The sequence below is a fragment of the Catharus ustulatus genome, chromosome 1 (genome assembly GCF_009819885.2).
Source record: "Catharus ustulatus isolate bCatUst1 chromosome 1, bCatUst1.pri.v2, whole genome shotgun sequence".
NCBI lineage: Eukaryota > Metazoa > Chordata > Aves > Passeriformes > Turdidae > Catharus > Catharus ustulatus.
In genome coordinates, this window is record NC_046221.1 from 135,622,958 (window position 1) to 135,650,849 (window position 27,892).

The 27,892-nt window shown below is 36.2% G+C and overlaps 1 protein-coding gene across 1 annotated transcript in view; it reads left to right on the top strand.

The window, feature by feature from the left end:
- Positions 1–25,612, top strand: part of SLC26A7 (solute carrier family 26 member 7) — a 69,025-nt gene extending 43,413 nt beyond the window's left edge. The window contains exons 9-18 of the mRNA XM_033081882.1: positions 779–856; positions 2,306–2,401; positions 9,196–9,302; positions 11,413–11,479; positions 15,125–15,241; positions 16,981–17,029; positions 19,665–19,765; positions 22,079–22,133; positions 22,223–22,326; positions 24,272–25,612. Of these exons, the coding sequence (XP_032937773.1) occupies positions 779–856; positions 2,306–2,401; positions 9,196–9,302; positions 11,413–11,479; positions 15,125–15,241; positions 16,981–17,029; positions 19,665–19,765; positions 22,079–22,133; positions 22,223–22,326; positions 24,272–24,307 (810 nt within the window). The 3' untranslated portion in view covers positions 24,308–25,612. The remainder of the gene's footprint in view (positions 1–778; positions 857–2,305; positions 2,402–9,195; positions 9,303–11,412; positions 11,480–15,124; positions 15,242–16,980; positions 17,030–19,664; positions 19,766–22,078; positions 22,134–22,222; positions 22,327–24,271) is intronic.
- The last annotated feature ends 2,280 nt before the right edge of the window (positions 25,613–27,892 follow it).

Consider the following 27,892-nt stretch of genomic DNA (forward strand, 5'->3'; position numbering starts at 1 on the left):
ATAAAAATAGTGAGCATCTGTCTACTTATCGTCGAAAACCTTCTGTGAATCTGAACTGTATATTTATAAGACCAGAAGTACTCAGTGAGCACTCAGAGCAGAATAGGACAGTGAAATTTTACTGTAGTTTTCCATCAGATTAATACCATACTGTGAAGAAATATTTAACTATCAGACCATATATTTTTCTGAATTTATATTACTTGCATTAATTATACTCTTTAATATATTTTTAAATGGTACCTGCAGTTTCTTAAGTAAATACAGGTATTTACATGAAATTGTTAGTGGTTTCTGGTTTAACAGTAGTTTTCACAACAAAAGAAGTCTTCTTGTGGACAAAATGATAGCATACATAATTCTTGCTTAGTGCTATGACAGGTCTATTATTCAGTCCAACATAGGGAGCATGGCTATAAATAAGTTGCAGAATGACAGTGGATGCTGAGAACTTCTGGGATGAGATATTGCACACACACGTTCCATTTAATACCCAAGTGTGTAAGTGATGCTCTGATCTGTGTCAGTGTGCTGGCAGCAGGGTCAAGCACAGATGTTGAGATTTCTCACTATGTCATTACTGTAGTTGATTAAAGGTAATAGTCAGAGATTAAAGTTGAAATTATGTGCATCTGCAATCCACAGATACATTAATAGCTAACACCTTCAACATCTGATTCTTGACTTTTTCTACAATATTTTAGTTTATTCCTTTCACAATTCCTTTTATCATTTCTGTTAGACTGAATGATCTGCGATTCTTGTTTATTGTTTTTAGGTGGCTTGCCTTATCTCTTGTGTATTAATTCTAGTGGTGATCTACACAATTGGACCTCTGCTGTACTGGCTTCCTATGGTATGGTACTTATCTTTTTTAAAGATTAAGATGTCAAACATTTTCTAATGACAGTTTCTTTCAGAGAAAGATAGTGCAATCTCTAAAGCAGCTCTATTAAATTTCAGTGGCTGAAAAAATAGTATGGGCATGAAAATTTTCAAAATCATAAAATACAGAGTTGGCAGCATAAGACATATAGATTTTATAGTTACATATATAGGGTATCAGGTAAGCATATAGAAGTAAATTTCTCTTCTACTTATTTTGGAATGTAGTTTATGAAAAATATACACCCATGCTGCTGTGGATTTGTAAATTGACAAAGTGTGGTAGAAATTAATGAAGATTCATGATATTTCTCCAGATATGCATATGATGTACAACTTTGCTTTTCAAATAAATTTGACACAAATTATTTTAGATAGGGATATAAGCTTAATTACTGAAAGATTACGAAGTATTCTTATATCTCTGTCATAGAATACATCTCTGCTAAGACTCTTCAAAGCAGTGTGGTATCTTTTCACATAAGCTGTATCTAGCTTTTGGTATTACAAATTAATAGTTAATTTTAACTAGAGGCATGTCAAATCTGCTAAATACAGCTCCAAAATTATCCAAACTTCTGCTATGTATGTACATGAAGTTTTGCCTCAAATATGGTTTAAAATTGCTTTGTGCTATTGTTTACGTGATGTCATGAAAGTTCTCACTTTTCAAACACAGATCCTTTTATAGTATACATGCAAAGTAAGGACACTTGAAGAAGGGTGCACAATATGTCCTGGTTTTTTTGCTATACTTCTTCCCTACTTTCATTTGTTTTTATATGGATTATCGATAAATTTTGACCAGTTTCCTGTAGGCTTTCCCCCCCGTATTTTAAAATTACTTTTTGGTTTTTGCTTTCTTGATAATTTATTTCTCTTCTAATATGCTTTTCAGCCTGTCTATGCATTGTAAGTCTGTTGGTTTGTACTCCATTCTTTTGGGCTCTAGATGATTTCTTCATCCATCTCCTCCTCCTTCCTGAGTCAAAGAACAAAAAAATGGTTTTGCTTCAAAATTAATGGACTTTTGCCCTAGAGGCCTTCTCTAGGGAAGGAGGTGAGGAAGGGGAGTTACAATTCTTCACTGTATAGAAGTTGAGTGATGATTTGCTTTTGAGTCCTTCAGACTGTGGCAGAATGTATTTGGTCTGGTGATGAATGGAAGAGTCTTGGCTAGTCCTGAGCTTTCTGTCGTTTTTCTCACAATTAGGTAGCCTGTAGATTGCCTTCACAAATGAAAAGGGGATAGGGGGTTTGTTGCTATTACCATCTGTTACAAGAATACCTGTGCTTATCCCATTTTCTAAACACCTACCAGGTTTTTTTATAATTTATGGTATTGACTGCAAAATTAAAGAAACAGCATTTGTTTTCACTAACAACTCTGCAAATGGCTTTTGTGTTTATGTCTCTGCAGTGTGTGTTAGCAAGCATTATTGTTGTGGGCTTGAAGGGGATGCTAATGCAGTTCCGCGACTTAAAAAAATATTGGAATGTGGATAAAATAGACTGGGTAAGTAAAAATAAATTCAAGGAGGTTTTCCTGAGACCGTTTGGCAAACATCTGTTAACTACACTTTAATAGTTCCATGGCCCTAGAAGAAATAAGTGCAAGGTATTATTAGCAGTTTTTTATGCACTATCAGCTCAGAATAACAGCATCTGAAATATCAGTTGTATTAAAAAATAGCATTTTAACAAATAATAAAGAATCAAACCTAATGCTAAAGATGTGCATACAGACAGATGAAGTTAAATATGAGCAAATATGTGTCTATTTTTTATGTCTTTTCTATCTGTTTAACATGCATTTGCTACTGTAGCATTATTGAAGAGATTTTGGTATCATTGTCCTCTGGGAATAGGGAATGACCACATAGGTCAAACAGAACAAGTGAGGCAGAAAGAATCAAGAATATATTGAGGGGTGCTGTAGGTACATTGCCTTAACTCTTTCAGATTTTGCAGAGTATCTAAGGTTTGAACGTAGTGAAAGGTTCTGCGCTATGAGAGGAGGAATACATCGGAAAAACTAGATAGGTGAAGAGACGTAGCATGAAAATCTAGTTTAATGCAAAGTCTAAATATCCTGACAGAATTTGCACAGGATTTCTAGCAAATGGTAAAGATGAATGCATGTGTAAGAAGACTCCTGGATTTCTCTTCTGTGGGAGATTTTGGGTGTAATGGCCAATTAGTGGAACCAGAATTTCTATGCACTCGCATAAATTCATACATGCTGACATCCCATATGTTTGAGTTAACAATATTCAGAAAGTTATGTTGGCCACATAGCCCTTTTCTGTGGTAGGAAATACAGGTAATTGTAGTTAATATTGGACTTTTTTGAATCCACCAGTGACTTAGTATTCTACAGCAGTAGCATGGAGAGAATAAAACCTTTTTTTTAATAGAGTATAGTTTTAGTATGGGAAACAGAGCCAAGTAAAAAACATCAAGTTTCACAGTGAGATTTTTCATACATGGTTGCAGAAAACTAGAGGTTCAGAAAACTTGTTTTATTGGGGTTTCTTTCAAATTATCCAAAAGAAAAGCTCTATCTTTCCTGAAATCGTTTCTTCCTCAAAGAGTAAAATTCTGAAAATATTTTCTGTCTCGTGTTTTGTACTTGATCTTCAGCTTAACCCATATTGCCAGTGACAAAAATGATGGATGATGTGGATCAAGAATTATTTTGGGAACAATGGACTTAAAACCATTGGTAGTTATGGGATAGAGATATATATCTTCTCCATCATTGAGATGGAGATTGAGATAATCGAGATAATAAGTAGTTACATTTTCCAGCAGCATATTCTGGAATCTGACTAGATTTGACACATCTTCACAGATAGACTAACCTGATTGATTTTTGCTTTTCTGGTTTTGGCAGAAAAGGTTGTGTGAATAGTTACTTCTTACATCTCTGACATCTGTCATCATTTCCAAGAGAGGTCATAGAACGGGGGAGTTTGCTGGGTTCATCTTTTTGACTAAACATACTTGAGCAATGATTTATCTTCAAGTAGTTTTACCATCAGTCCTTAGCTTGACAGGATAAATCATCTTGCCTTAAATACCATAGCTAAAGTAAGGCTGTAAACATTGATCTTGCATTGCTGCCTGCTCTGAGGAGCCCCACCAAGCCCAGTGATTTGTGTAACTACACTGGTGTTATTTTGGCCTGAAAGGAATCACCCCAGTAACTGACAGAACACTGGAAATGAATCATTCCATCACCCAGGTTATCCAAAGTGTTTTGAAGATAGAAAAATCCTAGCAAAACATTTGGAAATAATTAGCAGCTATCCTTTCTGGAACTGATTCTTTGAAGGGTGTGTGTGATGTAGAATTGAAGTCAGGTTTTTTTTGGTTATAGGTCTGGAAAATGATAGTGCATGGAAATGGAATATTACCCAGTTTGTTACCTTCATCCTTCACATTTCTTTAAGCATCTCATTAAACACAAATGGGATGAATAATATTTATTTGTTGATTAGATCTCTATGAACAAAAGCCTTTTAAATATAGAAGGTAAGATGTTGTTCAGGGGTTGGAGTTGAGGAAATTCCATTACAGGATATTCTGTGTTTCTATGAAAGTTCTTCTTTAAGCCATGGGTGACTTTTTCTTTCAGATTTACATCTCACCTCTCAAATCACATTCGATTACTTCTCAGCTACTACCCCATTGTCCTTATTCCAGAGGTCTCTTTCCTGCCATTCATAGCATCCATATGAACTTCAAATGTCTCATGCTTCAGTTAAGGTCTTCTGTCACACCCTACACCTTGACTGGATTAATAATTGCACTATTCCACTATATATATTACCTGCATAAGTGAGAGTGATTTGTCTTGATCTGTTTTTCCGCTTTTTCTGAGAACAGCCGGGAAGCTAATCTGGCCTTGTCTGTAAATATATCTCACTTCTCAAGTCCTCAGATGATTCAAAAGATGATTTCCTTGTCCTTTCTGTAAGCCTAATTTCTCATGCAGGCCAACTTGACTAACTTGCTGTTTCTATTCTCCAGCTTGACAATGCTGGTGATACTAGTGATACTTTCCTAGTATTACTAAAAAAAAGTGAAGTTTTTGTGAACTCTTGATTTTAAGGCCCAGGATCACAGATAAGCTGCCTTTTAAGTAGCAAAAACTACTGCCTGGCAATGGATTGCTGAAGAAAAATGTTCTCTTTGCTATTAACTGTTGGACTTAAAAGTAACCAAAGATGGGAGAAAAATATTTTAGAAGTGGATGTTCTAAATGAAAAATTGTAACAGACTAAGGATAATTTTCATGAGTTAATTATATAGCAGGGATTTGAGAAGTTCAGCAATGAAATACTCTGGCATTTAAAGAGAAAAAAATGCTTTTAAGTTGCTCATATGTCTTGACCAGAAAGTGACAACGGCTGAGACACAGCCAGGTTGTATGCCTGACTTTTAAAGCAGGAAGAATGGCAAAAACTACACTTTTAAAATGGTAAAAACTACACATTCCCAACATGGTGTTGTGTTATGATGAGAGGCAATTATGGATGCATGAATTGTAATTGTATGCACAGATATTAATATTAAAGGACGTAAGGAATGCTACTAATTCAGCAATTAAAGTAGATCAATTTTTGACAAGTATCCTCCAAGATCTTGCCATTGTGAATTTCTGAGACACACATCCAAAACCTTGTCAATTTATTTTGTCAAAATATTTAGAGGAGAGGGCCTAGAAAGGGTCTTCTTTGAAATTTGGAGCTCATTAGTGGATTTTCTTGGGGTTTTTGAGAACTTCTTCAAATATACTCAGGAGGAAGATGGCCTTTTAAATTTGTTCATCACACATGGGTTCTGATTCATGAGAGGGCTCTGAGAGCTCTCAGGACTCTGCTATATAAACAATTTTCCACAAAGTAGGAAACCATCTCTTCTGTGAGAATAATTTTTGCATCAATGACTCTATCTTATGGCATCCAAGGGAGATTTTCTATTTTTCCTGCATTAGTGAATATGCTAGTGTGAGTTATATTACTTGTGCTGCAGTTGGTCTCAGTGGGGTGGGAAGGAATTTGTAAATGCTTAATCCATTGAAAGCATGATTACCATATAAATTATTTAAAAAGAGAGTTATTTCTATCAGTCCCTCTGTTTCCAGGGCTGTTTGCAAACAAATACTGTCTCAACCATTGCATATGAAATGGCTGTGAAAAATTATATCAAAGAACTACCATACCATTTCATTATCATAGGATCATTTAGGTTGGAAAAGACCTTTAAAGACCATCTAGTCCAACTGCTAAACCAACACTGCCAAGTCTAAACCACGTCCCTTAGTGTGGTGGGCTTCATTGAATCCCAAGTTCTGATGACAAGTGTGCTGAGGATGAATGCACACATTGGTCATTTGTCTGCAGAAGGATGTGGGAGCATGGCCATGTCACTGAGTTCTTAGAGCCAGAGCCTCCTCCAGGACTCTAGCCCCTTCTGCTGAGACAGTTCCTGAATGAGCAGGACTTTAATGGAGTTCTTCTTTTTGGCTATATGTTGGAAGGCCTCTATTTGAGCAACTCACCAGAGCCTCACATTACAGACAGCACAGAACTGGTCAGTTGAGTCATGTCCATCTCTTCCTCCATTAAGCAACAGCATAACCAGATAGGAGTTAGATGAACTGCACCCTAAATTTTCTTCATTCTGGTAACCAAATCCATTGATTGTGGCAAGAAACTAGACTGCTGTGTTGCAGATAGTTACATGCAAGGAGCCCTATACCCTTTCAGGCTGATCATCTCAGTTTACAATGAAACAGGGAAATGCCTAATCTGGTTTCAAACTGGTACAGAAATATTTATGATCACCACACCTTAGCATAGCATTGTTTAGCCCTAGGTTCAGAAAGTATTCTGCAACTAATTTATATGATTTTTTTCCTACCAAGTGCCAATTTCAGACTGTCATCAATGGTGGATGGTTAGACCCCATGAAATGGAAAGTCTAGACAGAGGTAGTTGCTATACACAACCACTGTACCTCTTAGTGCTTCTGATACTTTCTGATATATACAGAAGTTGACATAAATCCATTTATTCTGCTTGTTTCTTTTCTCCCTCTTTAGAGATTTTTTTAAAATTAGTACAGTACTTTGAAGGTGGATTTTGTTTTGATTTTTCATATTAATATGTGCCTCTAACACATCATTGCTAAGATTTGAAGAGTGATTAGATTCTGTCTGTCTTGGAATATGCAATAACCATATTGAAGTAAGCTGCCAAGGAAAACTTTGATATTTTTATGACTTCTTTGTTGAACTTTGCAATAACCCATTAATTAAAAAAAAAAAAAGTCTATCAGATCAACATCTTTCCACAAGTTTGATGCTACCTAATTAAAGAAGAACTGATTCCAGGCCAATACAAAGGACTGAAAGGGTGATTGACTAATGACAGTACGATTGTTTTGGCTCAGCCTCTACAACAATGACAGTGTCTGATTACAGTTAGGATGTAAGATACCAGGCTGCTGGAGAGGCACTTGACTGCCTTTCTCAGTAGTCAGCAATACTTAAACATTTCTGGCATTCTTCCTATGCAGACTTTGTATTGCATTTTTATGCTTTCTGTTTTCTTCTGAGACACGAGAATTTTGCAGATCTGTAGCAGTGATTTAGATGTGATGAGGTTCAGGTGTTCAGCTGAACTGGATTACACTGGAGTGGATTCAGGTGTTTTCAGGACTCAGCCTTATTGAGATAACCTAATTCCTGATCTCACTGATTTTCAGGTTTTTAGTAGCTCTGTTAGCCTTTTGGCTAACAGTGGATGTGTCCAGGTGAGCTTCTTTATAAATGTATATTGGATTTATAAATATTAGCATTACTTTCTTTTTCATTAATCAATATCTGTTGCTTATAAAGGTGGCCTTTGCAAGTATATTGTACCACATTTCATACAAGATGTCATGTTAAAATGCAACTAGTGATTGAGGACAGTTTCAGAGGATGAACTATCTCCTTACCTAGCAACCCTCCTGTTGAAGAAACTGAAAAATCTTTTGCAGTAGTTAGGAATCTTGAAGATGAGGGAGGAAAAGGTTTCTCGACAAAGTCATGGTAACACTCTGTCTTCTGTGAAGCAGAAGTTAGTATGGTATGACTTACATTTTATAATTCATGAAATAACAGTTCTGAAATCTGCTCAAGCAAAATTCCTGTGGTTGGGCTGAAAGTATTCTATTGTCTCTGCCTTTTGTGAGTTAAGTGAAAGTATCAGAAAGGATAATCTCCACACTGATTGTGCCATTGTAATGTGATCTGTTATTCTGCAAACATGAACAAGCAGCACTGCAATTCTTGAAATGGGCACCTGTGGGGATCAATATATCCAGACAACTGAAAATACTTTCCTTTTTTTTTTTAATACCTTCAATATAAAGATGAGATGGCAGTCTTCACTTAAGGCTCCCTCAAGGAAAGAAAGGTGTGCTTTATTATACCAATTAGGTTGGTATAAGAAATCTAGTATTTTGTACTTTTCTTTTAATTATAAAATCTGCATGTCTCTTAGCTGTGCACATCATTGTAGCATAGAAAGAAAAATGATAGTTTCTGGTAAGAAAATAATTAAGGAAAAATTGAAACGTGAAAGATTTTTAAAGTTTTTTTAAATTTCTTTTTAAAGTGGCTTTAGTTTCAGATATGCTTCTGAGTATTTTTTAAATTTGTATTTAAAATGACTCCAAAGTTTTAGTAATCAAATATTGAAAGATGGGAAAGTAATATGAAATCTCACCATTTTAATTTGGAGGAATTAATATAGAGTTGCTTTTGTCAACTGTACTCTGATAAACACCCATTTTTAATCAGCCTCTTTGCAAATTATAATTCCCACTTATATGATTAGTGAAAGAAAAGCTCTCTGTATGTGACCTCATTAGGGTACCTCATTATGTGAAAGGAAAGGAGGATTTAAAATCTATGCAGTGAAGGAGGTGACAAGAATTTGCAATGTGAAAAGTAAAATACAGGTTTTTCCAAAACAACTGAGTTTATTCTGACTTAAGCTGTTAGCACAAGTACAAATGCTATTTTAAGTAACCCTGGAAAGAACCTCTGTGAGCACTGGGATGAGTTGTGTCCCATGGGAGGCATTACTTTAATTGCTAATTCAGTCTTCAGTATTTGCCAGTTCAAAGATGCAAATGTTCACATCTGAGAAACTATCTTGGTTTTAAAAAACTTTATTTCTATAGATTCACAAAGTGCACATTGCTATAAAATTTGAAACTAATCACTTCTTTTTGCTCCCCTCCTTAAAGAGCATATGGGTTAGTACCTATGTGTTTACAATATGCTTTGCTGCTAACGTGGGACTGCTGTATGGCGTTGTCTGCACTATAGTAATCGTGATTTTCCGCTTTCCCAGGTAAGAAACAATTTATTGAAATGTTCTACGAGCACTTCATTATGTATTCATTCTGCATATTGCTTCACAGTCAGGGTAAACATACAGGATACTAAATTTAACAACTAAACTTCAGTTTTCTGCTTGCAGAAAATTGCAAGATAAGGCAATTCAAAAGGAAAAGTCACATCTGTCCATTTACTGTAGACTAAGGAATCTCTAGAACATTTTATAAAATGGCATTCTTTTGTGATTTCTCTTATTATTACACATCTATGGGATTCATTATATGAAGATAGTATAAAATCAACAGGAAAATTAGGAATATTTTTCCATTAGATATTTATTTGCTCCTTAAGGAAAAAAGTACATCTATCAAGCTTTAGTTACTGAGAGCCTTTATAAACTCCTAGGCACTATGTTGCACAGGAGTTGGTAGTTGACAATTGCACTGCTAATATAGATTAATGAAGCATAACTGTACAACTACTCTAATGTCTAACAAAAAGTGTAAGTTCTGTGTATGACTTAGAAAAGTCAGGACAAATAAACCAGAGCAATCAGAAGTTTGGTTTATTTTTTAATACATTGCAGTTGCTACTTTGGATCATGAGTAAAGGGAAATACAGCTGAGGTTCATGATTGATTTGTGCTACAGAATTAATTCACAGCTCACCAGTCCTGGAAATGACTTGCTGCTTGCATGCAGTTGTTTGCATGAACACTGAATCCCACTGAAATTAAGCAAATATAGACAGCTCGATTAAATGCTTGTTAAAGTTAATGGTGTTAGACATTTGTGTACAGCTCTGTTCTCATAGAATAAATTGCAGAAACAGCTTTAAAACAGTTCAACGTTTCAAGGCAGTTATAAATTATGGGAGACAGCTTCTTCTTGAGTCAACCAGTACTTTTGTGATAACATTGTGATACTCAGCACTTGATAAATTTTGGTAAATTCTGGTAGTAAAGCAAAAAGCAAGTTTTCATGCTGTTTTTGTCCTGAGCCTGGGTGTTAGAGGTTGTCCAACAGTAGAAAGGGATGGATATTTAATACAAAAGAGCCTGATCTAGTGGAGACCTCAGTCTGAACCCAGACTTGTTAATGTAAATAAGACTCTTCCCAGTGATCTCTGTGTTCTTCAGTGAAGCTGCACATGATTGTCCATACCATCTAAAGGCATGGAACAAGGTAGTAGCCTTAAAAATGGTATAGTACAGATGGGGTTAACAACACATACTAAGCCATGCAGTCATGAGCAAAAGTGTTAGCAGAAGTGAAGCAAGGAAAATACCATAGATAATTTATTGTAAAGTTTCTGTTTAGATGTCAGAGAACTGAGCGTGCTATTAATGTATCAGAATGTATTAAAACCAGCAGCAGCTACAACTTCATTTATGCAAAGATGAGAGAACAGCTGATGTTTGCAAGGCTCATTTATCTGGCCCCAATACCTGCAAATACTCCTTGCATATTGGTGCATCTGTCTCAGAGGATATAGTTCCACAGCCTTCTGCAGTTAAATGTATTCCTATAAATGGCATCTTGAATCAGAAGATCCTGTGCTGAGCTCCCTTTCCAGGCAACTTTCTCTTTTCATTTTGTACAGAACATAGGAACACTGGCCCTTTCCAGTACTTTGGTAGCTGGAGTGCAATATTCTGCTTCATCATATAAAGATGTGTCAATTTCAATGACAAATAAAATGTCTTTGTTTTTCATGACCCACAGCTATTCTACATATTTATTTTCCATTTCCTTATAATATGATTTTGCAGTAATTAAACTTCTTTACTTTTGAAGCTATATTATATGGAGATTATATATTAACTACCTTGATTTGAAAGTAGCTCTCTGACCAGCAAATGAAAATTAAAATTAAAATTTTCTTCACAAGATAATTTAATTATTCATATTTTCAAAGTAATCTCATCATTCTAAAATGAGCTTTTTACTCTTTAAGAGGACAATTATCAGAAAAGTTAAGGTGTGTAATCACAAAAATACTCACAGATTGCATTGTCAGACCTTTAAACTGCTATGCTGTAGTTTGGGGTGTGTGTCTTTTAGTTTCTGCTCAAGACTACTAATGATTTGCTGTACAGATTTTTCTCTATATATTGATTACAGAGCAAAGACACTGAATTTGAAAAATATGAAAGAGGTGGAATATAAATACAAAGCAGAAGATAATTGTGTAAGTCAATTTTTTTAAACTTTCTGTTTGTGTATGTTTCACTAATTCAGATTTGTTTCTTTTCTCTAGTTAGTTACCAGATTATAACCAGGGAGTCAAAGGAATGCTTTTATGATATGACCACTTGAAATCTAAAGGCAGGATAATATAATAATAACAAAACTAGTTGGCCATCAGAAAGTGCAATATTTTCATGGTTCTGCTGCTTGTCTGAAAAGTGAAATTAGGCAAGTCCTTTTAGATTTATCTTAGTTTATTTGTCATTTTAGTTATGAATTGCTCTTTCTTAAAGCTTCCTGATTCCTAAATTTTAAGGAAATATCTTGCCAGGAATGGCAAGGGCCATCTGAGCAGACAATGGCAGTCTCTGTATTATTATCACTTTTCCTAAAAGTCCTTTGGTATTTCTTCATCCCCAATCTCTCTTCTGAAACTATTTTCATCACCAAACTCTCATGATCAGATCGTCCCAGAGGACACCACGAGCCTGGGCAAAGCAGGGCAGCACCACAAAATTGTCACAGACTGCTTCACAAATCTCATCACTCTGTGCATGTGAGAAATGGATAGAAGAATCTCTCCCAATGACTGTGCCTTTAAAATTTGGCTTCTTACAAACTTAAACCAACCAGTCAGATTCCTTTGGTTTTTTTCATTGCAATTATTGTCAAAGTAGCTTTTTGTTCAGGTCTATGGTAAGAAGAGAAGGGTAATGACCCAGAGAGGTGAACTCCCTCCTCCAAGATGAAATGGCAGGTCAGCAGCCAAGAGAGAAGTAGAACCATGTGTCCTTTCGGCACAGAGCCCCATCACCAGGACATCCTGCCTTCTCCACTGTAAAAGTTTCTCCTATGTCCTTTTTCCTTTCCTAGTGCTGATGAACGGTCTTATGTATCCGTAAACCACATGCTCAGCAGTTACTGCTTTGCCATTAAGCAGATCTTCGTTAAAGAATTTATTATTTCTGGCAAACGTCTTCCATCAGAGCTATCTTGGGCTAAAAATCTGAACTTGCAAGAGCTCAAGGGCATTTACTGTTTTGGCATGCTGAGAAACATTGGAATGTGAAAGGTACATAAGAATGGGGAGGAGTCTGAAATGTGAATTAAAAACACCGTTGTTGAGGCTAGACCAGCCGTCAATTATTATATCACTTTTCATTCTTAATAAAAATGTTGGAATAACTTTGTCAGAGATGGGTAACCAAAATTTGATTTGCCTGCTATTTTTCATATTTGTTCATGAAGCACTTTGTACAAATGCCTATACATTGGGGTTTTTTTAACCTTACTGCTCCCCTGCTCTTTTTCCCCCTTAATTCAGTAAGATTAATGCCAGTAACCTGGTAATGACAAACTAGTGTCTGCAGACAGTGGGGAAAATAACATTATGTTAGAGAAGCAAATTGCTCAAGAGCTTATTACACAAAACAAAGAAGGAAAATATGCCTTTAATTGAATTTAGAGTCACTGGGTTGCAGCAGTCATTTAGGGTAATTTTTAATGTATGAATGTTAGACTGATCCAAGTTTCTCTGGTAAATAACAGATTATACATAAACAACAGGACTTTTAAACATGAAAATATGCAAGCTTAATGATCTACCCTGCCATTAAGGTCTATGGATTTATAGGGGTTATTTAATCAAAAAGAGAAAAGACACTTTAATGTGGAAAAAATCAAAGGGTGATGTGAAACACATTTCATCCGAGGTGTTCACTGGCACTGAACTCATACCTGAGCAGAGCCAGCACTGCGCAGAGTGTGCAGGGCAATCGCCCGGGGCCTTCCAAGTGGTGGCAGGGACAGACACGTGAGATAAATTTCCTGCTTTCTTAACAAGGACACGAGAAAGAGGAAGTTCATTTTTCTCTGAACAGTTCTTGTTAACAAAGAATCAAACCAGAGCCAGGAATAACTGGCTGGTCAAATTTCGGCACAGTTGACTTTGTCCATTCTGGACAAAAATTATGCCTAAGTTTACCATGTGCTTGGTCTGACCTTATGATTTGAGCCTTTTAAGTTTTGTACCTTGTACTTACGGAAGCTTGAGCATCACAGGATTTGATCTTTGCATATCAGTTTTCCTCTGTTCCTTAGCTTTTATCTTCTACTTTGCCATAGCGCTGAAGTGTCCACTTGTCGCCACACCAAGCTATGTACAACACCATTTTTGGGGGAACCTGTGGGATGTTAGAGCATTTCTCCATTCAAGCATATACCATCTTCTGCTTAGCCCTTATTTTAGAGCTCTATTCCATACAAACTGAGACATTTTAACTGCCAGTTGAGCTTTGCCACTTGTCTGACTGTGGCATGTTGGTGGTATGGTATTTGCGGCAATCATAGTCATTGGTAAATTGCACAAAGTCTGGGGTTCTTTGCCTCAGTTTGAGATGTTTGAAATATTTCCTTTATTTCATGGTCACTGTGGTGGTGTCTGAAAGATCATCTCCTTCCCAGAAGTCTGAACAACAGTCTGCAATAAGGAGATAGTTCATGTGGATTGTGGTTTTGCTTGGAAGTCTGTTGGGAAAACTGCATATCTTCAATGCAATCCCAAACAATTTTAACTACTTAAAAAATGGTCTGTGTCAGTTCCAGATACTTGTGTTTCACTGTGACCTTGTTACATGAATTTTGACAGGGAGAGTCTTTATTGACCTATATTCTCTTGCAAATTCTTGATTTTTACTTCCATTGTCACACAACTTGTGGAAAATTGGGAATTCAGTAGAATTAACTTATTTCTACTTCCTACGGAATCAGTCTTTAAGCATGTCTTGCTGCTGTCCAATATGTTTATATATAAATATTAATTTTCTTACTGGTCTCTGAAGGTGTTTTATAAATACGCCTTGAGATTGGGAGAAATAGCACTTGTTTTGTGCAAAATGCCTCCCACTTGTAGCTGTGGGTTTCTGAAAATTATCTGGTGTCCTTCCAAAATTTTTCTGCTGTGTAACATTCATGTTTTGAGATACACAGTCTGACTGAAGGTACTGGTAAGCTGGTTGTAGCTTATTCAGAGAAGTGTAGAGACGGGCTCAAGAGTGGCAAAGTGTTCTTGTGTAGAATATTGTATTGGTTGCAGAATGTGGTGGTGAATCTTTAAATTTGCTACTCAAGGTTGATCTGGATCTACTTAGTATGTTCATGTAGAACTATCCCTGTACCAAGGTCATCTTCAGATGACCAAGATGAACATTGACAGCTTTCCCCAAACCACCTGCAGTGTTTGCCCTATGTCCTGGTTTACTTTTTTGAAGATGTGTTTGTCTAATAAAATATATTCCCTGTCTGTAAATGTTACCTTGTCTATGCTTGGGGATCATATCAACTAAAATAGTGTTGTTATAATTGTTAGCTAATAGTTCTTAGCGCTATGCCTCATAATGTGTGCGCTTTTTTTCATGCTAAATAATATTATAGAAAATTTTCATTATATATTGTGTGTGTTTCCATTCTTACTTCAGTTATGTGTGAAGGCTGATCAACAGAATTATCTATTACCTCATTCTCACAACCCAAAGCTCTTCCTAGGTTAATTTACAGGTATTTTCAGGTTTTTTAAAGAAATGGGTCTGGGGTTTGTTCTCCAAATCCAAGATGAACTTTTCAGCATTATGTTTATTTCATTCCCCAGGAATCACTAAAACAGGTAAAAATAGTTTCAGTCAACAGCCCGTTAGTGTTTTTGAATGCCAGAAAATTTCACGCTGACCTGTTAAAGATAATCCAGAAGGATGGCATGAGCAGCCAGGTAGGTGATACTGTAAATAAGGTGGGATGTGCTTTACACTTCCAGTAATCACTGTGACTGGGTTGGCGATCGTGTTTGCTTTCCTTGCATTTCTTAGAGAATGCAATCACATACTGAAACAGGTATTAAAAAGTAATATTAGAAATTATTAATTTAGAATAAAGATAATCCTAATGTTAATCAGATTCAATATCAACTAGTTTCATATTATTACTTGAAAATAATATCTTTTCTATTTCTGCATGTGATCCTGTAAGAGACATTAAAACACTGATCCAAAACGCCAAAATTTCTAGAACTTACATAACCTCAGCTGACATAAGGTTGGGATTTTAGAAAGAGAATGAATAGCTATAAAAATATTTGAATAAATGTGATTTTTTTCCATGAGAGACGGACATTTCATTTCTAACTATAAATAATTTTGGGAGAATTAGGAAGAAAGTGACTGCTTTTTTTTTCCTCTATGGTATTGCTTCTTTTTCCTCTTTTGCACTGATTGTACTAGAAAAATAAACAGTATACAAATGACATATATCATGTTTTTGGAGAATATCCCTGAAAGTACAGTATTTTCCAAGTTCATCTACACATAACTACTGAAACTTCCTGCAACACTTCCTAAAAGGGAAAAGATAAATTATCATTTTTCTATCAGTACCATGAAGACATTCTAATACGATACAATGCTTACTGTAGACAATTTCGTCCAGTTTGGCAACTTGTGCTGAGAAAATCCCAGCTGCGCCTTAGATGGCTTGTTAAGAAAGTAACATGTGTTTACCACCTCTGCTGTCCCTTGACAAAGAGTTGTGCTACCCATATGTGCTCAGATGGGTGGAAATATAGCTTAGAAAAGTGCTGCTTTTTTCCTTTGGTTTTTCTAGGCTGACTTGGATTAGTATGATAAGACACTTCCAAACAGAAATTACTTAGGATTTGTGTGGAATTAATTAGAGTCAATTTAATAAGTTAATTTAATAAGTTAATTTATACGTTACTTAAAAAGGAGATTTTATCCTTTGTCTCTTCTGTAAGGTACTCAGCAGTACAGCTGCCTGAAATACTGTGCTTTTTAAAATTTTTTTTTTGATGAATAATGTCTTTGTGTAGCACATAATGAGTGAAAAAAATGCAGTTTCAATTTTGTTTGTGCTCATATTCTGTTTTTAACTCATGTTTCTACTGAGAACTTACATATTGAAATAATTATTTTTAAAATTATCCAGATAAGTGTAATTCTTTAATCAATTTACATGTCAAAAATGTTCTTACTAAAATATTAGCATAGCAGATGAGATGGCAGCAAGTAGAAAATTAATCAAAAGTTAATCTTATAAAATCACTGCCAAGAATTTTTCTTGTCAAGAACATCTTTCCCATCTTTTGACCACTTCTTAACCACTCCCCGGGTCCTCAAAAATATGCAATATAATATGCATATAAATATGCATATAAAAATATACTTTTTTGTAAACTCAAACTTGACAGAGGTTGAGTCTGCTAAAAAGAAACGCAAAATATCAGTTTGAGTATTTATCTCAGTATGCTTCTAAAGTTATACTAGAAAATATTATATATCATATATCCAAGAGCCTGTTGCATAGGATTTTGAAGAGAATGAGTTTACTTTGATTCTGAGAAACAGAATTCTTATGTATTGCACTGATTTTTCTCTCGTTACTGTGCAATGGACTGGTTCTCCTTGGTGTGTTAATCATTTGTTGCTTTTATTTCAGTGTGAGCAGAACACATTGCTCTGTTCATTTTCCAATGGAAGTTGCCATGGTGAGTTTATCTACAAAAGGTGTTAAAACCATGATGGATGTAAGCGCGCAAAATAGCTCCATATTTTTCTATATATTTCTAGGTGCACACAAGTTTTGTGGAAATAAATATTTTCAGTCAGACCAAACATTCAATGAAGCATGATTGCAAAAAAGTGTTAAACTATGTTAACCTTGGCCTAATAAGTCCTATTTTTCATTCTGTTTTTGACTGACTTTTTAAAATTTCAAAAGCAGGGAGCCCCTTGAAAATGCCTTTTCTACAGGAGTAGAAGGTTCTAGTGGAAGTCTCATTGCCCATCGCATGGGGGTTGCAACCAGATGATTTAAGGTCCCTTCCAACCCAAACCATTCTCTGATTCTGTGTCCTGCTTATTGCACTGGAATGAGTGTGTGTGAAGAGACAGGTACATAGTGGGGGAAACACTTCCTGTATGGTTGCCTGAACTGATCTTAAGACTAGGTTGAAGAGACTGTTTTGCTAAGCTCTGGTCTTGGGGTTCTTGACGTACACAGAGTTGAATGTTGGTATGAAAAAGTAAAAGTAAGACTAGAACCATGCTAAATCTTTGTGATCTTTAAAACCACATAGGAGAAAATCTCAGAAAATGTCAACTGAATTGTTAGTGATGTGACAACCATAAATATTATACAGTATATCAATACAACATATAATAAGATACCCTAGAGATTTTCTTTCAATTAAGGATTAAACTGGAAACTCCACTCTTTCCACATTTTGTAACACTTAAATCAAACCAGAGCATATACATTCCCATGGGAGAGCTGCAGCAACCTTTTGCAGTGGATACTTTATACAGATGACTTCATTGTGGATAGAATTAAAACAGTGTTTATTTAAAACACTTATAAGCATTAAGGCTGCAGTAGAAAATCTAATTTGGGGGCTGTTGTCTGAATGTTTGTGCTTGTTAACTAGACTCAAGACATTTTTATGGTACTACAGTGTTTAGTTAACTTGAGGGTGACAGAGAGCTTTGCTGTAGCATAGCAACCTATGAAAATGGTTATTAAAGATTATAGTGTATTTTATTGACTATATTTAAAAGTACTACATTTGAGAAGATTTTACCAGTGCATATTTCAGTCATATTGAAGATGAACTTGTTTCTCATGTTACAAAAGTGACAGAAAGCACAAGACCTGTTTTCTGAAAAGTCCTACCAAAGGACTTAAATGCTGCTTGTACCAACCAGCCCATGGTGATTCTTCATTGCGGTCTTCTTTAAAACAACAAACAGAGAATAAAGAAAAATCCCTTTAAAAATAAAAGCAAAATGCTGAGCTTAAATGTTCAAGAAGGAGGGGTGCATGAGGACACAATCCTTAAGCCTTATGGCAGTTGTCCAAGAAGGCATGGACATTTATGTCTTTGTCAGAATCTTTCCTTTCTCCCTTTGGGGAATATTGTCTGTATCAGCACCAAATGAAACAGCTGCTCTTGCTTATGCCATTGATCCAAAGAGGGTGCAGGTCTTTACCTGTCCCCCCATTTAGAGGCCAGGCAGCCTCTACTGCAATTCAGGATGCAGCAGGGAATTATTACACTGAGCCTGGGAAATCACATGAGCCCTTTCTGGGTTTCTATCACAGTAATTTTCAGGAGGTTCCCTTTACAATTCAGCATTTTTGTTTCTATGTATCTATTCATATATATTGGACAGTAAAAAGAGAGTAAATGTCTGGAGATGCAAGTCCGAAAGTCTTTGGCTCTCAGATTACTGTCAGAAAGGAATTACCACCATTATAAATGTGCATCATGGGGAAATTCCAAGTCTCTGCAATTGTTTAAAATCTTTACCTCTGCTCTGCCAAAGCCATTTAGCTTAACTCCTCTTTACAAACAGAAATCCTTTCCTTCATATTTTTCTTTTTTTTTTTCAGTTGCATGCATTATGATAACAAACATTTGTTCACAGAACAATGTAAATAAGATGTGTATTATTTTCTAGTTTTCCCTTTATGAAAGCCAGGAATCATTTATCTATGTGCCAGTTCAGGATGCATTTAGAACAGAGTATGTTTAGATTAAACACAAGATGGCCTGAGGCTGAAGAATAACAACTTTGCAAATCCTACCAACACAATTTTCTTCTCCAGCATCAATATGTCATCATGTATTAAAAAATTAACCAAGCAAAAACCAGCACAGTAAAATCTTAGGAAAATTAAATACTCTACTTTGCATAGATTTCTTTCTTAAGGTTGAATATTAAGGCATAGGCAGACATTTAGGGACTATGGAAATCAGTGTCATATCAGAACTTAAAAGAGAAATAGATATATTTTCTGTGTATGTCATGAAAAATCTTCCAAAGTAGCCACAATGAGTCAATGTGAAAATCTAATTGGAAGAAGCACTTGCTTAATTCTTGAGACAGTATTGCTGCCTAAAACATCTCAATTACTATGTTCTGTCTGTCATAGCTTCTTTCCATTGTCCTAAGGGTTCTTCACTTGCTCTTCTAAGATATGCTTGCCTGATACCCCAGCACACAACAATTACAATTTTATTGTGATAGTTTGGGCTTATTTCGTTGAGCTATCATCATTTTTATGCCTATTTCTTGAGTATTCTCCTTTTAATTTAAATTTTTCATTTATCAAATGTCTAGGTGAGTTGGTGCAGTCATGTCACAGTGAGCGACGTGTTTTGATATTAGACTGCAGTGGACTGAATTTCTTTGATTATACTGGAGTCTCTGTGCTTCTTCAGGTATTCATGACAATGGAAACATTCTGTTTATGCTATAATTATACATATGAGTTACTGGAGCCGACTGCTAGTCACTCCACCTATATCAGTGGATAAATATTTCACCCATAAAAAAGATGAACACAGATTTGGTATTAAATTGTACCATGTTTAAATATAAAATTACATTAAAATATTTCTAAATATTTTGGATAACAGTACAAATGTACGTATCTATATGTAATGAAGACAAGTTTTAGAACTTTTTCCTTTTTATTTTTAAGTTTGTTTAGGTCATATTTGACCCTGCCACATGAATTGTAGAGACATGTAAATTTGCCACTTTAAAATTTCAGCTTTAATTCTGTGATTTTATTTGTATATCTTACTGTCTTCTAAGCCAGAGGTCAAAACATGATCTCCATCCTTTCTCCTGTGGTCAACATATCTTGCAGACTGGGTTCAGGCATTGCAGGAGTTCCACGATGCTCCCAGAAGACCAAATGTAGCAGTCATTGGTTACTGTGATGAATGGAACTAAATCCAGTGGCTGGCCACAATTGATGTTCCCTTGGAGCCAGTCCTGTTTAATATCTTTGTTGATGATTTGGACAAGGGAATCAAGTGTATCCTCATTTGGTTTGCAGATGAGACCAAGTTGAGTGAGAGTGTTGATCTGCTGGAGGGCAGGAAGGCTCTGCAGAGGGGTCTGGCCAGGCTGGATCATGGCCCAAGGCCAGTTGTGTGAGGTTCAGTAAGGCAAAGTGCTGGGTCCTGCACTCAGATTACAACAACCCCAGACAATGTCACAGACTGGGGAAGAGTGCCTGGAAAGACATGGGTTGGTGATGGACTTGGCAATGCCAAGTTAATGCTTGGACTTCCAACCCCAAAAATTCTATAAGGAGTTCTATATGGTGGATAAAAAAATATGTTCCAGAGCTATTTCTTACATTTCCATCAGATCTGGAGTTCAAAGGTTGTGTAGTGAGTACAGAGTTAAGTGGGTATAGAAGGATTCATTTGCATAATTTTTCTGAGTAAGATAGATAACTTGCACTGGGTCTTAGCCCAGGCCTCTTCTTGTCCTAACAATTTTCTCAATTTACTGCAGTGATTGGAGAGTGAAGTAAGTGTTGCCTTAAAAGATTAAAACTACACCTATAGGCAGGGATATAATGAAAAAGAAAACAGGAAAAATAATGCTTGTGGGAATGACTCTTTAGTAGCTATCCCTTTGAAATATTCGACATTCACTCCAATATTAGTTTTTAAAAATTGTGAAAATTGTTTTCAAAAGGTCTTAAAGACCCCCAAATTAAAAATTTTGTCAAAGAAGCCTTTGGCAAATTTGTAAGAGGTATGTCTAGCATGGATGGCGAAGTGCACAGGTTGGTAGTGCAGATTCTGGATAAATTGTTGGTCCAAAACCAAGTTACTCTTCCTCCTACCAAGAGGATCACACTCAACATGTCCTTGTTGTTGCACTCCTTCCTAAAATATCATCATTGATGTCAGAGATGGTGGATTTTTGAACTGAGTAAGATTTTTGCTTTATTTTAAAAATAGAATATTTTGATGGGGTTCTCATTGAGTCTTTCTCTCAGAATTTTTCTACTTCACATGGATTATTTAAACATTTTTTGAAGCAATAACTGCTTTGGATATTCCCCATTTGGCAGGAAAATGCCCTACTCTGGTTTTAGAGTTATTTTCACTTTTTTTGTTTGGGCTTTCTGGGTTTTTTTTGTTTGTTTGTTTGTTTGGTTTTTTTGTGGGTTTTTTTGTTTGTTTTGGATTTGGGTTTTTTTGGTGGTTTTTTTTGTTTTTTTGTTTCTTTGTTTTGTTTTTGGGGTTTTTTATTTGTTTTTGTTTGGGTTTTTTTTGTTTTCTCTCATTAATATTCTGTCTCTGGGGAGTTGAACACTTTCAAAGAAAGAATAAATAACAGCTTATTGTTGAATGCAGCATGATAGTTATGGTGCTTTTTTGATAAAACTCTCAGTTTCCTAGGTCTGCTTCCTGTCTGCGTGGACTGGTAATAAGTATATGGTAAGGACACGGGAAAACGTGCTGAAAAAAGAGAACTTGAAATAATATCCCTAAAAATTAGAGTCAGAAACTTCAAAATTATTAATCAAATTCAGTTGTAATTCTCAGCAGAGCTGAAGAGTACTGTGAAGAGGTGGTAGGAAATAAACGTGACTTGGTGATGTTTGCATTATTGAAGGGCTCACTCTGGTGGCTGCTGGCAGTACAGCTACTGCAGCAGCACTTCTCTGTTGGTATTTAAAACAGCTGTTTTTTTTTTTAATTTCTCTTTTTCCAACATAGATTTACATGGACTGTAAAAACAGATACATCGATGTGGTGCTAGCACACTGCAAAGGCAAGTATCAGCTTACAGCAAAAATTTTAACATGATGGCTTATATATCCTCACTATCTTCTCAGTGTTCATGTGTTTGTTTTATTGCAGCTTCCTTGATAAAAGCAATGCAGTATGGTGGAAATCTTGACTCTGAAAATCCTGTATTTTTTGAATCTATTTCTTCAGCAATTGACGCCATTCAGATTCACAGGGTAAGGCTTACAAGCAGAAGTAGGTGGAGCCTGGAGGGCTTCTTGGATGCTCACAGAAATTTGTTAAAATCTGGGAAAGTCTTGTTTACTCAGTGAACCTTTTATGTAGAAATCTTTTATCTGTCTGTAATCTACACCTGGTCTTCAGCCTGAGGAGTGCAATTTTCCATTTTTTTCGCTATTAGCACTCTTTTCCCATCACCATGTCACCTTTTGCAACAGCTTCTCAATCTTCTATGGTAGGTCCAGAGGCACTGTGCTGTGGTGCTTTAATCCGGACTCATTCTCCATTGGAAAGATTTGTGTCATCTAGAAACACCTAACACAGCCTCTTGTGAGACAAATTGACTCACACCCAGTTCTGCATTACTGAAACTACACTCCTGTTTCTCAGCCTGGGGTGCTTGAAGCTGCTTCACACCCCACAGCATGGTCTGACTGAAACCATTCTGGATCCCCAGCTCGTTTGGTTAGAGTTTGGTTTGAGTTAGAAATCTTGTCTCTGTCCTGCACTGTACCATGCTTTGTTGGCTCACTGGTGGAAAGATGGGAATTCCATGAGGTGGAAGAGAGAGCTAGAGGGAGAAGGGAGGCTTGAGCATCTGTTTACTTGCTCAATGATTCTTGCATTCCTTTTTAAAAAGATTGTAAACCCCTCTTGAACTATGTGATCCTTTTCCATGGTCATGGCAGAGTAAGTGGGCGTGCATTAAAAGCAGTGTGCTTTCCCGTGGTTTTATTTATGATTCAAACATGGCTAGAGCTTGGCTCAGAGCCTTCTCCAAGAGACATTAAACTCATCATGGTCTGTGGTTTGGTCTTTTGTCTTTTTTTCTTCACTTTGTATTTTACTAATTAAATCAGACTTGCCTATGGACAAAACCACATTCCACTGATTTATCCAGATTAAGGTGAGTTGGCACAGTTGGTCTAGTGAATTGACCAGAAAAACATGTTCTCTTCAGCACTTTTCAACATTTTTCATTATGTTGTCCTACCAAAAAAAAAAAAAAAAAAATTGTTGAAATGGTAACTGCAGGGCAAAAATAATGGGATTGACAACTGGATATTTTGTCTGGGTCTGATTAGATGAATTAAGATGTTTGTTGTGTTATAAAATGTCTGCATTTTTTACTGACATTATTAACTTTAGACATTAATAGACTAGGACAAATGTTCATAATGAAAGGGGGAGTCCACTTTTTAAGGAACTGATTGCTTGTTTCTACCAGAGCTGCTAGGCAAATCAAACCTCTGCATAGTGGCTTAGCAGTTCAGTCTGGAATACTTGTATGCAACCTCAAATTTTAAATGTAATTGTGAACAGTGCATATACACAGCCAATGCTTCTTCAGAGTATTCACAGTATGTGCTTCAGGGAGTTTTGTGTCCATTGTGTTGAACACCTGAAGGTAAGGTGGACAGGAGTGAAAAGGCAGGGTGACTGCAATAGCAGCACCACACTGTAGCTACCAGTCTATGTACTCCTCCTGTGCCTTTTTAAGGTGCTGAGATCAGTAGGACTTCGGAGTGTTAACAGGACAGATAAGCAGAAAAGGACAGAAAAAAGTACAAGGAAGGAGTTGAAGACTGACAGAAAGTGATTTGTTCCAATTTATATTTCAGCTTCCACATATAGCAGGTAATAGTCTTCCACCATCAGAAAGGTAGAGGTAAGGGGGCTTTGTGGTTCATTTTCATCTCTGCTGCTGTTCAGAAATGCAAAGATGTTCTTATTTACATGCTCCAATGAAAATGTGTCATTCTCGGGTTTTTGTTTATAAATTGATAAGATTTACTTTATGCAGTTAATCATAATTTTTTGAAATATTGTTTTTTTACAATAGTGGCATTTTCAAGCTAGCACTTCTTCATCTCCTAATTTTATATTATATTCTAGGAAAGCATTATAATACTTTTTTGTTTTCTGTTTCTCTCAATTTAGAATTACAGCAAGTTCAGTGAACAGAGTGAAGTGTGATGCCCACCCATTGAGCATAGCAAGTTTCATCTGCTCATATTCAAAATGAACTACATCATGACTTCTCCTTCACTTTTTTCTCCAGTGGATCTCATAGATGATCTTTTGTATACCATATATATTTTAGTACATTCAGTAATGACAGATCTGCCTTTCAGAGAGAAAATTTTTCAGCTGCAATCACTCAGAATTTTTATGCAATTTTTCTATGGTAGTTTTATAAAATATTTTTATATACATTTAGATACAAATTATTAGAAAGCAGACACGAGGTACTGTGTTTACCAGTTAGGTGTATTCTTTTAGGTATCTTCTATTGTAATATTAGTTGTAATGTGCATCTGTAGTTTTGTGTATGAAATAGAGACATTATGAATTCTTAAAAGAATATGCTATAATTGATACAGTATCTGTAGGAAGGCATATATCAGTCCATACTTTTCCCAGTGGTTTTACTTACTCATCCCTCTGTTCAAGACAACCATTTGCAGTAACAGCATCATATCACAGCTATCATATTCTTCCACTTTTTGTACTTGGTTTTGTATGCTTTTAAATGCCTGCCCAGATCAACAGGAGAACTTGCAAGTATATGCAGAGAAGGCAGATAAATGTTGACTACGAACACTGGATTGCCTCCCTCTCTATTAGTTGTCTTGTGCAATTATGGTTTGTTAAATTTTCAAAGTCATAGGTATTCTTTAGCTCAGACTGAAGAGAAAAAACTGGTAATATTTTTTCAAAACATATTCTTTTTTCTAGCACATTTTTTCCAGTCTGCATTTCCAGTTTGAGCTGTGATTTGTTTGGTGTTGAAATCTTCAGCTGAGGCAGCTGAAAGGTGATTGTAGCGACACATTAAGGTGTGTGCCACGTTTCAGCCATAATCCTGATGTGCAGTATACTGTGTGTGAGCACACAAAGTGAATGGAGGAATGCACAGGTTGAGTATTTGGTTGGTATTTATGGGTTGTCAGCAATTGTATTGGATTATACCATCACATCAGTATCATGTTATATGGCAATGTATTAAGGCCTTCCAGCACCTGAAGGGAACCTACAAGAAACACGGAGACAGACTATTTGCAAGAGTGATAGTGATAGGACAAGGGGGAATGGCTTCAAACTGACAGAGAGTAGGTTCAGACTAGTCATTAGAAGAAAAATTCTTTACTGTGACAATGCTGAGACACTGGAACAGGCTGACCACAGAAGTTATGGGTGCTCTGACTCTGGAAGTGTTCAAAATGAGGTTTCAGCAACTTGTTCTAGTGGAAGGTGTCTCTGCACACGGCAGGGTGTTGGAACCAGATGATCTTTAAGGGGCCTTCAAACCCAGGCCATTCTATGATTCTATGTATGATTTTTCTCCTCTTGTCCTTGTTCCCTTATGTGAACACCAGCAGTAAAATGTGAGTTGAGCAAAAAGGAATCAACAAATGAGAAAGATAAGGGACTAGGGTTTTTTGGTTTTTTTCATCAACTTAAAAATTCTATAGAAACTAAAGATGAATGAATACAGCACAGCCATAACGGACATCTTACACGACAGAGAGGAGGGAAGTACAAGGATGCTTTGTGCAGCTGACCCATACAGGCAAAATCTAGCTCTAAGCATTCTGTTTCCAGCAGCACCTTACATCTGTCTGGACTTTCCTTGCTCTGTCTGCCCAAAGCTGCTGCCTGCAGATGAGGTGGGTCAAGGAGTGACTTTTGCATCTCTACATAGTTAAGACATTGATAAGCTTTTCCTCAAGTCTTGGTCACTCCACACTAGTAGACAAAAATGGGAGAGAGCCATGGGGTTTTTTGCCCTTTCAATTATGAGTGACTCTTTTAGTTATTCCCTATTTTGTCCCACAGAGGACTAGAAATGTTCTGTACAAGTACTTCTGAGACTGCTTTGGTAATTACTATGCTAAAGGTTGATAAGTAACTGTGAGAAACTCATTATGCACAGGAGAAATAAATTCTGTATATTGTCCCAAGCACATTAATTTCAGATGCTGTAGTTGATTGCAAATGGCTCATTACATCACTGGACTCAGTAACAGGCTATAACATTTGATTAATAATTTCCTGAAACAGTTTTAGTAATTTATTAACACTTTAGAAACTATTTACAATGTACTTTAATCGTAGAAGCATCAATTTTATGTCACAGCTGAATGGAGATTTCTACTTAACTGCAAACTGAATAAATGAATAAATGGTATCTTTTCTACTAGGTTCAGCATTTGTTCTTTGTCAGCTAAATGTTTTTTTCTGAAAATTTATAGATTAGTTGATTAATGAGGTTGTTGAAAATAGGGTCTTTAGCAAAGATAACATCTTTCACTTTTCAGGAGACTTTCACTTTTATTCTGAATGATCTTGTAAATGGAACAACACAGATACTTCTAAAATTCCTTGTAGTATTAGCCTTTTAAGAAACCTTCTGCATTAAATAATCTATTTTTTAGTGCTTATCAAAATAGCTTCTAATTTTTACTGCTTTCAATAGGAATGAATTTTGCCCAGTTAAATGGCTGGCTTAGGGATAGACATTTATTTCCTATTAGCTCCAACCTTCGAGCACTGGGTTTTGGGATAATATTCCTCTAATCTATTTTGCTATATATATTTAGTCTAAAGAACTTTCCATTTCTGAGAGTATGCATTGTTAATTATATTCCCTGTCTTGGCAAGTGGCATCACTTAGGATAGTTGTTTCTCAGAACAGTGTTTGAAAGGGCAGCTATCTTCACATGTTCTTTAATTTCTTCTAAAATACCTGTACTGAGTTTAAGCTCTGCCAAACCAGAACTGCTCTATAGAACTATGGGCCATGAGGGAGGGAGTGTCATTTTCTTTTTCACCACTTACTTGGAAGAGCAAACTGCAAGTTACAAACTACTGATGCAGTTCCCATTTCTCCACACCCCATCCTTCTGAGTTACTGGTGTTTACTAAAAATCTGACTCTTCATTGCCTGTCTTCAAATGGCCAGGATGCCATTGCCACCAGCCCTCATGGACTGCCAGATCCCTGGTTACTCTGCTGGGGGAATGGGAGTTGCTTCATGTCCTCCCTGAGTTGCTCTCTGTAAATCCCTGGTGATGAAGTGCTTGTGCCACTCACAGAGTCAACTTGCAAACAACTGCTTAATTCTTTGGTGAAGATTTAAGGAAACAGCCTAAACCTCCTGGATTAAGTTTTGGAGGCAATTCCCACTATCAATTTCAACCCTTCCCTCAATGCTTTTTTATATAGATGATCCACTGGCTCTCCTCTGGCTCTCAGAGAATCACTATGTAAATACACATTCTATATCATTATGCAAATATACAGAAGCCCAACTCAAAACATCATAATTAGCTTCACTGGAATGGAAGTAACTAGAACAGAGTAATATTTGAAAGAAACCAACTGTGATCATCTAGTCCAACTGCCATTAATATAAAAGAATATCATAATTAGAACGAACCATAATTATTCTTCTGATCCAGAAGCAAAAAGCCTGCACAGTCCTTATGGCTGTGCAGGCAGGCCACACTACCCCAATGGAGGTGAATCACAGTCAAGAAGAATAATGGGTTTAGTTAT